This window comes from Camelus dromedarius, chromosome 9 (assembly GCF_036321535.1).
Source record: "Camelus dromedarius isolate mCamDro1 chromosome 9, mCamDro1.pat, whole genome shotgun sequence".
In the NCBI taxonomy this organism is placed as follows: domain Eukaryota; kingdom Metazoa; phylum Chordata; class Mammalia; order Artiodactyla; family Camelidae; genus Camelus; species Camelus dromedarius.
Genome location: NC_087444.1, coordinates 18,320,391 through 18,334,506, shown reverse-complemented (window position 1 = coordinate 18,334,506; position 14,116 = coordinate 18,320,391). Strand labels below are relative to the sequence as shown.

The 14,116-nt window shown below is 40.5% G+C and overlaps 1 protein-coding gene across 4 annotated transcripts in view; it reads right to left on the bottom strand.

Moving 5' to 3' along the window:
• MAGI3 (membrane associated guanylate kinase, WW and PDZ domain containing 3) overlaps window positions 1-14,116 on the bottom strand; it is a 217,128-nt gene that overhangs the window by 8,996 nt on the left and 194,016 nt on the right. For all 4 annotated transcript variants that reach the window (XM_031457846.2, XM_031457845.2, XM_010976229.3 and 1 more), the window contains exons 16-19: window positions 11,236-11,421; window positions 1,713-1,815; window positions 815-941; window positions 92-235 (exon numbers count right to left, since the gene is read on the bottom strand). In XM_031457846.2, the coding sequence (XP_031313706.1) occupies window positions 92-235; window positions 815-941; window positions 1,713-1,815; window positions 11,236-11,421 (560 nt within the window). The remainder of the gene's footprint in view (window positions 1-91; window positions 236-814; window positions 942-1,712; window positions 1,816-11,235; window positions 11,422-14,116) is intronic.

Sequence of the window (14,116 nt, the reverse complement as noted above, 5' to 3'; positions counted from 1 at the left end):
ACAGCTTCAGCAGGTTTCCGCACTCCCTTTAATCAACTATTCCCAGAAGTTTCCATTCTGGAGCCAGAACCAAAAGGTGCAGCCAACTCACGTGAATCCTGCCGTCTTTGATGGCAGGCCCGTCCTCGGCCAGACGCAGGATGAAGAGGGCCATGTTGTACTCCTTCCCGCCCCGCAGGCTGAAGCCGAAGCCCCGCGGGCCCCGCTCCAGCTCCACCGGGTAACAGCCCAGGCTCTGGAGGGGGGGAGACGGATGAGGAAAACAAGCTCTCACGGACTGCCTTATTCAAAAAGTTTGAACAAAGGCTACTTTGATAGCTGGAAGAAACGATTTGTACGTTCAGTATGCATTTCTGTATCATAAGGAAGGAATGTAAGTTTTGGCTGAATTTGGTTGAATAAATACAATTATCAAAGCAGCCTCAATTAGTTTGAAGATAACATGTCTTCTTTACTCATTGGTCAATGTGCCACCAATCAGAGAACAGAATTTTGGAAAGTGCTTCCCTTAAGTAGTCTCTGACTAATTTTCCTGAAAAAAGGAAAAAGCCAAAACAAAACAAAACCCCAAATCCTACTTTGATCCTACTAAAACACTGCTATTTCTATGTACTTAACTAAAGGTTCACATTTCTCCAATAAAGGGCAAACTTTTCTTTCACTCTATACATTCTCTCATGGACCCTAACAGAATGCCAAACACAGAATAGGTTCTTAGGAATGATGAATTTTGGGAACAAATACATCTAAACTGATCTGCAATACAGATTCCTCAGTGCCCACGCCCGGGGTGGGGGGGGTGGTCTCTGTTCACCTGACTGTGCCGAGTGCCTATGACCGAGATCGTCGCTGTGTCAGGCTGTGCGAGGTGCTTGTGGTCAGACCACGAGTGTCTGTACGAAATGGAGACGTCTTTTCCAGCTTCACCCTCTGTGGCATTTCTACAAGGGAGAGAAATCAAGTCACCCTCTGCACTGAGAAAATGGAAAAGAGTCTACAGGTAAAGGCAGATCAATTTCTTTTCTTTTAAATGCTCAACCTTGCCCGTCTCGGGCTGACAAACTGCTATAAAGACAGATTGTATCTAGAAGCAGAGAGATGCCAGGCAAAACCCCGGCCATTAACTCCAGCATCGCTTAAAGTCTGTCAACACCCCCATGTTTTCTGTTTGTCTTGTTTTTGTTTTAAGGGCGTCGTGAACTGCAGTTTACATCAAGGAAAACTGCACTCAAGTCACTGAACCAGAGGGCAGATAAGCTGACCTTGTCGGAATGAAGAATGGCTCTCCTGTGGCACCAACGGCCGTGAAGATGCTGAATTTCTGGAAATTTGGTTTTTGTTTCATGGCTAATATTTTCAACAAAAGAGGAAAGAAACATGTGGAAATACTGCTCTGCTCAGGTAGTCTGGGAAGACAGCAGTCCATGGGGGTCTGTCGGGGACTTTCTTCCCCAAACTGTGAGGACCAAGAGGAGCAGAGCGGGTGCGGCTGTCACTTCTACCTAATCCCCTCTTGTCAGTGTGACTGGTGGTCCCGCTGCGCCTGGGGTGGGGGCTGGGAAGAGGGACGGAGGGATGGAGGGAGTGGAGGTCTCACTTCGACCTCCCCAGCTGGCTTCCGCACAACTGTGTAGAGACGGGTGGGGGCGGGCGATGAAAAGTGGGGGAGACCAGGAGAGAAAGAAACCAAAACCTGAAAAGAGCAGTCCCACCTGTCCCCAGGTATGTGGTTGGCCTGTGACTGTCCCATGGGCCTGTGCTGCAGGGCTGGGCTTTGCCTGGCTGAGTTTGTTCCTGATGGTGGACCAAGATGCTCTGTTCAAATGAGAAAACAACAGAAATAAGAATCTGTACATAAAAATGTGAAGGATCAAGTGGATCTACGAAAGTGAGGCAGTAACAAGTGGCTACTGCTTTCCTAATGGTAGCGACTTTACATGAACAGCACTGTTGTCAGCCACCTGCAACTGGAACATTAGCATCTTTCTCCCCGTGGCTTTTGATTAGTGTTTGTGTTTGAAGAAAACAGGAATCATTCTTATTGCACACACTTTCCCTCTTTCACCTTTGGTTTGGTCGTCCACACAACACGAAAATCGGAAATGAACATACTCCGTAATATTGTCTAGAGGACTGAGCTCTGGGAACTGCCTTGTTTCCAGAGTGTACCCCCCATCACTGGCAAATCACCAAGATGACAAGGACAGGCCTCAGGACGCTGGAACACAGAGGCCCGTCCATAAACTACACACATATCTTCAACCTGCATCTTTAATATAGGAATAGTTATTTTACCTAATTCTAGTATCAAAGACAAACTTGTCAAATCATCCTGAGTGTTGACAAATGTTTATGAAGAGTTTACTGTTTCTGTTTTCTAAGAGCACAAATACAGCTGAAAAAGGAACATCTGTTTCTGCATCACTCCCAGCAGCTCCAGAGCTCCGGCTGTTCCCTGAGGGCGGATTTCATAACTAAGCATGGAAACTGCTCGCACCGAGAACTGGATGCCAATTCATGGGAGATGATGGTTAAAAGATACTCTTAAGGTTGTCAGACTCATATTTTTAAAGCTGAAACTTTCTAATGTTTTATCCTGCCTAAATTTTCAGACATAGGATAGTTAAAATATGAGAGAGAGAGAGAGAGAGAGCATAGCATAATGATTAAGACCATGAACTCTGGAGCAAGCTGGCAGGGTTTAAGTCTGACCCCATCACTTACTAGCTGTGTGTTCTTGAACAAATTACTTAAATATCCTGTGCCTCTAATCATCTCATCTATGAAAAGGGAATTACAGCTACCTCGTGGGTTACTGTATGAAGTGAGGATATAAATGTGCATGCTGGAATATCATATTTACTATATCAATGTTTCTATTAAAATGATCACAATGGTTATCATCATCATAATCATCAAAATGATAGTCATTTGGGGCTATATTTCTCTTAAAGTGTACATTCTGAAATATTTACCTTACTTAGCAAAAATGATCCACGTAGAGGCCATTTTTAGGTTAGAACATGTGGAAACTGATATAAACTGAATCTCAGAATATAATGAAAACAGAGAAAGACTGATGTGAAAGACAAGGGATATGAATGTTTAAGGAAGGAACTTCTCTTGAGAAAGCTGGGACTTCAGGGTCACTAAATGCATCACTGTTTTATGGCTTGGATTAAGTTGTTTCTCTTCAAAGTTCTTGGGACTGAAAACAGATAAATAACTTTTTCTTAAGAACTTCCTGGAGCTGAAAGCTGGGGAGTACTCTGAAAAAGCAGACATGTGTCTAAGTGGCAGGCGGGGAGTAATGAGATGCGGCTAAGCTGTGGCAGCCCCGTGAGGCCCTCTGATGCTCCGACTCTGCCCGCCTGGCTCGTGTGTCTACGTGGATTTCAACAACGTGTACCAGATGGGGAGATGTGGCACCAACCTTTGCAGAATTTATCCAGAGAGATGTCTTTCCTTTTTAAAGCCAAATGTTCCAGGAAGGGAGAATGGAGCATGAACTTTTTTCATTTTTAGTTTTGGTGGGGTGGGGGGAACCAGGAAATTTGTTTGTTGCTCTTTTATTACTATCATGAATTTAATTTTCCTAACTAGCTTAACAAGTTACATATGTTGGCCTCCTCCTTGCTCGCCTCCTTGTCACCAATCTCATCTTTATTTCCTTTCCTGGATTCCAGTCCTAGAACATAAATTGGACATGCCACCGCCTTATTTAGAAACCCATGGTTACTTCTATTGCTCATAAGATGCTATTCACACTTGTCACCTGGCACTCCCGGCTTCCAACTTCAGCTCCTCTGTGAAATCTTACCTGGCTCCTTAAGCACACTGTTTTCATAGGACTTACCACACTGTCTCAGAGCTGGGTGAATACCTGTCTCTACTGCTAGATTGTAAACTCCTTGATGGCAGGAGCCACGCCTCATTTATATCCCTGTACCTACCAGAAATTCCACAAGTCCTTCCATCTTTGCTTATGAGTATGCCAATTTCTAAGTGCCCACCATGATAGAGCTGAATTCTCTTCTGTCATTGTAAATTCATGGTACTATTAAGGGAATGGAAACTGGTGGGAAAAATTAAGTTTATCAACAAGATGACTGGGAGGTACTTATACCTTTGTATTAGTCTAATTTGGATAATTTTCTGTGCTTCACTAGCTTGGCTAAAGCAATGGGTCTATAACTTCGGAGAGGAACGTATAAATAAGCTGATCAGTTTCAAGGCTTCTGCTCCGTTCCCCTAAGGATGAGAGATGCCACTGCCGGGCAGAAGCACCACAGATTGGTGCTTACTCTTCCAGTTACACGGTTTTATGTTATCCTCTTCTAGAGGATAAGAAAACTAGAGGATAAAGAAACTTTCTATCATTGGTATTCTTTTCCTTTTTAGTCCTTCCACCCACGCAACATGGCTTCTCCAATTGTGTTAAAAGCTGTTTTACTTCTCAAAGTTATATATTTATTGCATGATGTCAAACAGGGCTATGTTCTAGTAAAGCATTGGGTTAAGTGTATCTTTCCACCAATGAGAATTAAACTTTTGCTGGAGTTTCTTTATGTAACTATTTAAGAGGAAGTGCATTATCAGAGGAAAAACACAAAATCCCATAGTTAAACTATAGCCACAAACATTGTAATACATTGGGAATCATCTGTACTAAGAATAAATAAGAACCTTGTGGAAGAACTTTCTAAGACTCTTTTGAAAAGATGATCCAAATAACTGGAGATATCCTATGCTCTTAGGTAGGATGACTTTAAATATTTAAAGGTGCACATTTTCCCAAAGTTAATATATTTTCAATGTTTCCAATAAAAATTGCACTTAGATTTTTTAGAGGAGCTTAACAAGTTGCTCTAAAATTTTGTATGGAAAAGTTTCACGAATATCTAGTTGACTTGCGGGGCGCTTAGAGAAAGACTGGCCTTAACTGACAGATATTAGGATATAACACAGTCACTGAGTTTTTAAAAAGTGTGTATGAATATACATATGTATACACACACTATTAGAAATTCTATTTATACATATTAAAATTATATATACACTATATATATATATATATATATATAGATAAGAACAGATAAACCAATAGAATAAAATTGAGAGCTTGGAGATTCATGTTTAAAGGGGAAGTTAATATACAGAATAGATGGCTCCACAAATCAGTGAGAAAAGAAGGACTGTCCAATAGCTGGTCCTAGAAAAATTGACTCACTTAAGAATAAAAAATAAAACTAGATCCCTCCTAAAACTATATATAAAGGTAGGGTCCAGATAGTTTTCTAATTTTGCATTCAGGTCTTTAATCTAACAGATGATAATGTAAGGGAAAATCTCCATGACATGGGGTAGCAAAGGATAACTTAAGTAAAACTTGAAAAGTACAAGCCACAGGTAAAAACTGACTACTTTGGTGACATCTGAATTAAGAATCTCTGTATAATAAAGGGCACCTTAGTCAAAGTTAACATACCGATGACATGAAAAGATATTTGTACTTTTTTAAAAGCTAAATTGATGACTGCCTATGTAATTCACAAGGAATCTCTAAATATCAACAAGAAAAAGACAGCAATCCCTCAAGAAAAATGAGTAAAGGATATGAAGAGGCAATTCACAAGAAGAAAAGAAAACCCCCAAATAAGCACCTAAATAGATGCTCAAATTTATGGGTAAACAGAGAAACGTAAGTTAAGTCCCAATGAGACAACGCTTTCCATACTGCAGACTAGCCAATTCGAAAGCTGGATGATGCCAAGTAATGGCGGGGATATAAAGATAAGGACACGTCAGTGTTCTGTTGGTGGGAGCGTAGATGGTTGCAGCAATTATGGAGGACAATCTGACAGTATTTGGTTAAATTAAGCAATTTATCTGAACAAGCAGTTTCCCTCCAATGAATTCTCACACTGTTTTAGAAGGTACATACATGAGGGTATATCAGGTAGCTGGTGATAATGTGGAGTTGGAGGTAGTGTGGCTGTCTGTGGGGGAGGGGACAGGCAATATTTGGAAAATATACAGTGTGGAAAACCATCTAGCAGTTAAAAGCCATCGATTATGTTCACCCAGCAACATGGATAAATCCTGAGGGCACATGATGCTATGGTACGAAAAGCACAAGCAACCAAAGAGGGATGAATTAGACATCAACGACAGTAACCTTCTGTGCATCAGAGGACAGCATCAAGAAAATGAAGAGACAACTTGCAAGATGGGAGAGGAGACTTGCAAAACACATACCTGATAAGGATCTAACAGCAGAATGTACAAAGAAGTCTTATAATTCAACAATAAAAAAGACAGCCCAATTCAAAAGCAAGCAAAGGTTTTGAATAAACATTTTTCCAAAGAAGAGATGCAAATGGCCAACAGCAACATCATTAGTCATCAGGGAAATAGAAATCAAAACCACAGTGATATACCATTTCACACTCACTAGAATGGCTAAAATTACAAAACAAAACAAAACGAAAACCCACAACAGAAAATAAATGGTGAGGATGTGGAGAAATTAGAAGCCTCATATATTACTGGTGGGAATGTAAAATAATGCTGCTGCCGTGGAAAACTGTCTAGCAGTTCCTCAAAAAGTTAAACATGAGTTACCATACGATCCCACAATTCCAATCCTGGGTATATAGCTAAGAAAAATGAAAACATACATCTGTACAAAAACCTGTACACCACTGTTCATAGCAGCATTATTCACATAGTAAAAAAAAAAGAAAGAAATCACCAAGGTGTCTATCAAATGATGAATGAATAGATAAGCAAAATGTATATACACACATAATGGGATATTATTCATTAGTCATAAAAAGGACAAGCTACAACATGGATGAACTTTGAAAACATTCTGCCAAGTAAAAGAAGCCAGACACAAAAGGCCATATATTATATAATATCATTTATATACCATGAAATATCTAGCAAACCATAGAGACAGAAAGTAGAGTAGTGGTTTCTTGAAAATGTTCTGGAATTGGTGGTGACGGTTGCACAACCTTGTGAAGATACTCATTACCACTGAATTGTATACTTTAAAATGATGAATTTTAGAGTACTTGAATTATGTCTCAATTAAAAAGAAAAAAGATACAGCAACTAAATGCCATGTAAGATCCTGGACTGGATCTTGGGACAATAAAATGACATTCAAAAAAAAAAAAGCAATACGGTTCTGAGAGAAAAAGCAGCATAAAACCTGTAACACAATAACACCATTTATATAACTCAAAAATAAATGCCAACACACACACAAGTATGTATTTTAAAAGACATAAATAAAAAGAGGCACATAAAACACACTGGCGTAACTGCCAGGGGCAGTAGTAAGAGAAATGAGAGTGGAAAATGGAGACAAATGAGAATAAACAGATAAATAAATGGACAGCAAAACAAAACAAAAGAATGGTTCTGGCAGTGTTGCCATCACTAACACAGCCCTTCGCAGCCTTTGAGAACTTGGGTTCACTCTTAAAAATGAAATGAACAAGACCTGATGCAACATTAGAAATTGATTCCACAAAATAATACAGTTTAAAGATTTCTTTACAATAAGCAAGAAGAAGCAGACTTAATCAGTTTATGCTCTAGAAATTGAGAACAAGACAGCACGGTGGAAGAGGTGGCGGTGCTGCCAGGATGCCACCAGCCAGGGTCCCGAGTCACGAATATGTTTGAGAGTTTTGTACCACACATGACACTTGCCTTGGGAACTTGGTTAACCATTTCCTTGGCAAAATAAGCACAAATATTAAATAGTTTCTAGCAAAAGGGGGAAAGGAAGAGGAAGGGAACAAGTTTTCTTTTTCCAGGTAACCGTCTGCTATGTGTTAATAGTGAGTGGCTTGTGGAGAGTCGGGAAGCAGTATCACACGGGAAGGAACGCAGCTCTGGGGAATCGATCTGAATGTGTGATTTCTGAAAACAGCTGTAGAGCTATAAATAATCGCTTGCTTCTTTGGTGTAGTTGATAGATTTTATACGAATACAATGAAAACCCTGGAAGACTTAAAAACTCCATGAATGGGATTTTATGGACAGAAATTTCTTCCAAAATCTGTCCATTTCTTACCTGAAAACACTAAGAGATTCGGAATGTTCCCACAGCTTAATAAAACTTAGCGTATAATAAGGTGCAATCACTGAAATGTGATTTTACATGTCAAATGCAATTGTATTTTAAGAGGCTGCACCTACATATGAAATACACTTTAAAGCATGGGTCTGCTAGGGAGTTTCCTTTCATCCTTCCACTTTTCCTAAACACTGCCTGGCATTATGTAGGAAATCTTGAGACTGTCAACAAGACAGGTCTAGAAGTATTTGGGCCAGAATGTGTCAAACTTAATTTTTTATTCCAGGAAAAATGAGCAACTTTGGACAAGATTTCACAGAAAACACCATCAACAATAAAGGGTAATTTTGGGGAAAAAAATATACGAATACAATTCAGCAGTAGAAAGACCACTTCTTTCTTTGTCTCAAGGCTCCTCAGCGTGCGGTCTGTTGGTCAGTCAGCAGTAAGATGCGTACTTATACTGAGAGTAAGAATTTAGAAAATTTTATGATGATTTAACAGAATAATTTTCTTTGTTTTTTTCACTTAATTTTTTGTTCTATTTCACAAAAATGCTGGTCTGTGATGGACTAGGGAAAAAACACTGATGCTTACAGATGGTTTGAGAAGCACTGATCTATACTATTGCTAGTTCCACTGCTTCCAGCAGCTTCTATCACTAGGGTAGAACTGTTAGCTCTCAAACTGAAGGTTAGAAATGTTGAGTGGCTTGTTCAAGGTCAGACAACTAATCGGTGCCAAGCATGGTGACACAAGTGCACTACGTACATCATTCTCAGAACAACCCTGAAGTGTTATTTCCTATGGCACTGAGTGAGGCCTGCTTTTTTGTGGGTCACAGAACAAGTTTAAGGCTAAAAAGCAGGCTATAGAGATCATGGTAAAGAAACTGAGGTAACGAAATCTGAGCAAAATCACATGAAGTAACAATGAACCTTCATTCAAAAAATTTTATTGAGCATTTACTACGTGGTTAACATTGTTTTAGGCCCTTGGGATTTAGCACTGAACATGACAAACTCTCTAACGTCATGAATCTTAAGACTACATTCTAGCGGAGGAGATGACAATAAACAAACTCATAGTTCAATAATCTTGGGTAGAGCTAAGTGCAATGAAGAAAAATAAAAAGAAAAGTAAAGCTGCGTAAGGGACTGGACGAAGGCTGGGGCGGGTGGTGGGTAGCGTTACTTTCTTTTCGATACTGTGGTTGGTTAGGGAAGGCACAGCAGTTAGGAGCACAGACTCTGGAGCCAGACTGCCTGATTCAAACACTTGTTCTGTCACCACTTTTATGACCATGGGCAAGTGCACATGCAGAGAATGGGAGACTAGCATGCCTACCTAGGGTTAGCGTGAGTACGAGAGGAGGCCGCAGATGTGAAGTACTTAGGACAGTACCTGCTGCATGGGACTTGCTTCCTAAAGATCATCACCTCCCCGGGCAGTGAGACTGAGGCAGAGACCTGAATGAGGGAGGCAGCCGAGCAAAGATGTGGTAAAATAATGACAACTCTCATTAGATGAGCACCTGGGGTATGTATGCAGATTATGTACATTTCCAGCTTTAATCCTGACAGTGATCCTGAACTAGATATTACTGTTCCCATTCTGTAGATAAAAAACTGAAGGTCAGAAATGTTAAGTGGCTTGTTTAAGGTCAGGCAGCTAGCTAACAGGTGTCAGTGAACTCCGTCGGTCAAAAGCCTTACTTCTATCGGGTTTATACTGCCTCTGCTAGGTATTGGCACAGACCTCCTGACTTTTACTTTGTTCATTGGTTCATTCATCCATTTACTCATCCCTTCATTCAGAAAGCATTTACTGAGTGCCTACCGAGTATCACAGTCAACTGGTAATATTTTCTCTGTCTTCAAAGAGCAGACCCTTGTAATAGGGAGACAGTGAAGGAAGAATAATGCTCAACGAATTGCAGAGATAAGGAGGGTAATGGGATTTAGGGGGAGGAAGCCCATGTGTACAGAGGCCAATGAAGCTGAGCTCAAGACAGGGTTTGGAAAGAACACTGGGAGGTAAATTTCAAAGGCAGGTTGGGAGCAAAATCATAAAACACTTTCTGCTCAGAGAGTGTGGAAGCACTGGAGCTTCCGCTGAGGAGGATTTTAAAAGGATCAGCAGAGTCTGGGCAGAGAAGGGAAAAGAGCAGAGGCAGGGATGTCACGGGGTCTTAGAACAAGAAGGGGCCTCACAGAGCAGTTGGGTGATCTCATGTCCATGAAGAAACAGCCCCGACAGACTCTCAGGCAGAAGGCAGATTGATGTAACACCTTAGATAAATGTATGTGAGCGGAGCAGTAGGAAGAGGAAAGGGAAGAATCAAGAACTAAAAGACCAAAAAACTGACTAGATTAGAGGATCACGGGGGCAGGGGGCCATGAATACACGTTATACAGTACAAGGAATTGCAACACGGAAGACTGAGCCTTCCTAAGTCTGCTGCGTTTGGCTTCTCGGTAATTTTGCAAAATCAGAGAACATGAGCTGAGCATTACGTAATGGTTACCTTGTAATTCATAAACAAAGGACATGAACTGGTCCTATTCAGGATGGTTCCTAATTAGAAATTCTTAATGATCAAAGGCAGTTTTAAAGCTAGGCAAGATACTAGGCGAGTTTTATGCCCTATTTACTGGCCATTCCTACATACTCCCTTTCCCCGTTTACAAAGCAGCTGCCGAGAACGAAGCCCTGCCCCGCACAGCGAGGCACACTGTGGCGTGGGCCTGCCATGAAAGGCCTGATACCAACAGTCCCTTTCTTTGAACTCTTCTGAGGATTTTCTCTTACTCAAGCAGAGACTTAAGACATTATTTTAAGAAAATAAGATCTGAAAAGTATTACCAATCTCTTTCACTCTGGATGCTCACTTCTCTGGCGCATAAATAAACGGCCACCACTCACCAGCTAGATGATTCTTCTTGAGCCTCTGACAACTTTATAATAATCTGTCTTTTAAATTCATTAAATGGAAAAGGCAAAAAAGTGAGAGTCCAGGGTGAATAAATGGTTCTCTCATTGCAGTGATTTTGGCGATGCTGGAGGAAGCCGCTGCCTTCTGCAGGCTCCGTGTCCCTCAGATCAGAGTGGGGAAAGCAGGTTTACTGGTTCCTTACCTTCTTCAGGAATGACTGTTAGTGTGACAGTGACACCGGCATCTTTGATCAGCTGAACAATGTTGTCATGGGACAATTCAACAATGGACTGTCCATTCACAGCCGAGATATGATCTCCAACTTTCAGCTTTCCACAGCGATCAGCTGGACTTCCTTCTATGACCCGGCCAATTTTATGAGGAATAACTGGGGGGGAAAAAATACCTAGGTTTTTAAATTATTTAACATATCTGTTAGAGTTGAATTCATCATCATCTTTATCATCAAAAACTCAACATAATAGCAAAGAAAATTCTTTAAACATGTATCAAAAAAGCACCACGTGTGATCATCCTATCCAAATGCAACTATTTTCATATTGTCCTCCACTCTTTGTTGATATGCATAGATGCTCCTTACATCACTGCAATCATAGCATATAAAACCTCTTTGCTATTTTCCACTTACCATAAACCTTTTTTCCAATTTTTATTGTCATTCTAATAATGCAGTTTAAATGCTACTGACATCTGTGACACTTACGACATTTTCTGTTTGTCTTTGGCTGTTTAGGCTGCATCATGTTTCTGGCTATTTTAGAAATTGCTCCATTGAGACCATCTTTGGCTCTATTGAAGGGGCGTTTACTCCCACAAGGAATCTTGTAAATAAATGCAGTCTGAAATCAAGTTTTGGACTCAGATTGGTCAGAAACCCAGTTATAGTGAAATGACGGATCATTAAAATGCATCATACTTACTTCTGTGGCAAAGTTAATTCCTTTTGTTTATGCCTTTAGAGCTTTTTAAAATTAGAAAAGCTGAGTAGAATTAGAATATTAAATGTTTAACATTAAGATTATTTGGCTTATGGATAAAATCCTACCCTGAACGCACAAGGCTGAGTCTCAGACGCTTGCAATGCCACCCATGCAGGTCTACTGTATCCCTAGCACAATGCTAAAGGCCTTCTGAGACTAACTATTAAGACACTTCACTGTTATTACGGCTTAAAATGAGTTCTCAGACATCAGGAAACCTTGTCAAAATACCTTTCACCACTTAATAAGGGGCATTTGTATTAAGAAAGAAATGTTCCTTCTACGTTATCTGAGAATTTCTTTGCCCAGGTCAGTAAATTTATCAGGCACTTGGGCTCCTGTTGAATATGGATTGTTACGAATAGGGAAAATTAATATCTTTAAATGGCACTATGATTATGTTTAATTTCCATAATAAAATGGGCTCCTCACTAGTATTTCTGAATTATATCTAGGTGTATGTCAGGGACATTTTAATAGACCTTCATTTGGACTGGAAGTTATTCTTGGCGATGATTTATGTCCCCACGGACAGTGAGTGCCATCCCTTGGCTCTTCTAGGGTTATACAGTGGGAAATTTTATCTGAAAAAAGAGGAAGTCAAAGTTGGAAGCAAGTGCCTTTTAGCTCTGAATTATATCGAGTATTTATTATACCTTTTTCCTGATAAACACAGGATTAGACAAGCTCCAGGCAGGATGGGCTGGTTTCCTGACAGTACCACAGGTGGCACATCAGAAACGCATGATGAATCACACAGTGGCCCTGTGGTGACCTTCTGAATCAGTATCTTAGTTATTCTCCTTCTTAGAAGAGATTTACTTGTACACAGTGTTCATTCCAGATCCCCTGAGAAGAAGATCATTTAGCTCCTCAGCACACTGAAAGGGGTTTGTTCGGACTTGGGAAAGCATCAAACAGAATTAACCGCTGAAGTCCCAGTGGTTCCTTTCTCATCACGTGAGCAATATGGTCAAAGGGGATTGGCAGATCTTGGTACAGAACTTCCAGAAGGGTGAGTTGTCGAGGTGAGGGAAGGTCAAAGTGGTTGGACTGTTACTGACTTCGTATTTATAACAGCACCACCAAAAGAGTTAAAAATAGCAAACTTCCGAACATTCTCTGAATAGACTTTTCAAGGTAACTGCTCAGACTACACTCGGCTAAGTAAAAGTCTGAAGTCCTATATACAAATTCTATAGGCATTTGCCATACAGCTAAGTTGGCTTTATCTGTCTCCATTCATCTGTGGCCTAAATCTGTCTCACCGTCTGACTTGTCCAGCTGCTGAGATCTCTTTAGTGCTCTTAAATATTTCTTTTCAGGAAAAGAAAGGACAGTAAATGGCAATGTCCCTTTCTCAAAGAAATCCTCTGCAACCAGAACTGAAAAGTACATGATAAGAGAAACACTAAAACCTCTGAAGTATTGGCAAAGCAAGAACTAGTCAAGTCCTTTTTCCTCTTCAACAGAGGTCTTTTCTAAGTACTCCGTTCACTTGGCACTGACACAAACTGCGTCCAGGGCAAATGATGCGGAACCTGGATCCCTGATCTTTGAAAAAGTCAGTGGTAGAGGATCTCAGGGTTTTATAACTGGTAGTAGAGATGCTACTGGGAACTCTTCTTGTGACAAATGTCAGCAGAAAATACATTTCATCAGACTGAAAAAAAGACCCACCTATACTGTGCAGAATACCACCCTACACCAAGACAAGGTCCACAAAGAATGATCTATTCTGACAGACAGGTTTCTCGACTTGTTACCTGCGTTAACTCTTTTCTAAACCCAACTTTTGCTGGTATGCAGTCTGCAGCAACTGCTCAGTCTCCGAGCAAAAGTTCCTCATTCAAGCTTACCCCGGAAATCTTTGAGCTATATGAGATAAATGGAGTTCCAAGAAGAATGCTTTCAGGGCTCAGAATTTTGTGAGATTATTAACTAGCATTTCAGTGAAATTATGAATTCTGGTTTTTCACCATGACTGAAAATCTCAAGTACTTTGTATAAAATTCACTGACAACCTAAGCCTAATTTACCATTCAGGCTGATAATTAATGAGCTGCAAATACTCATTTCCTG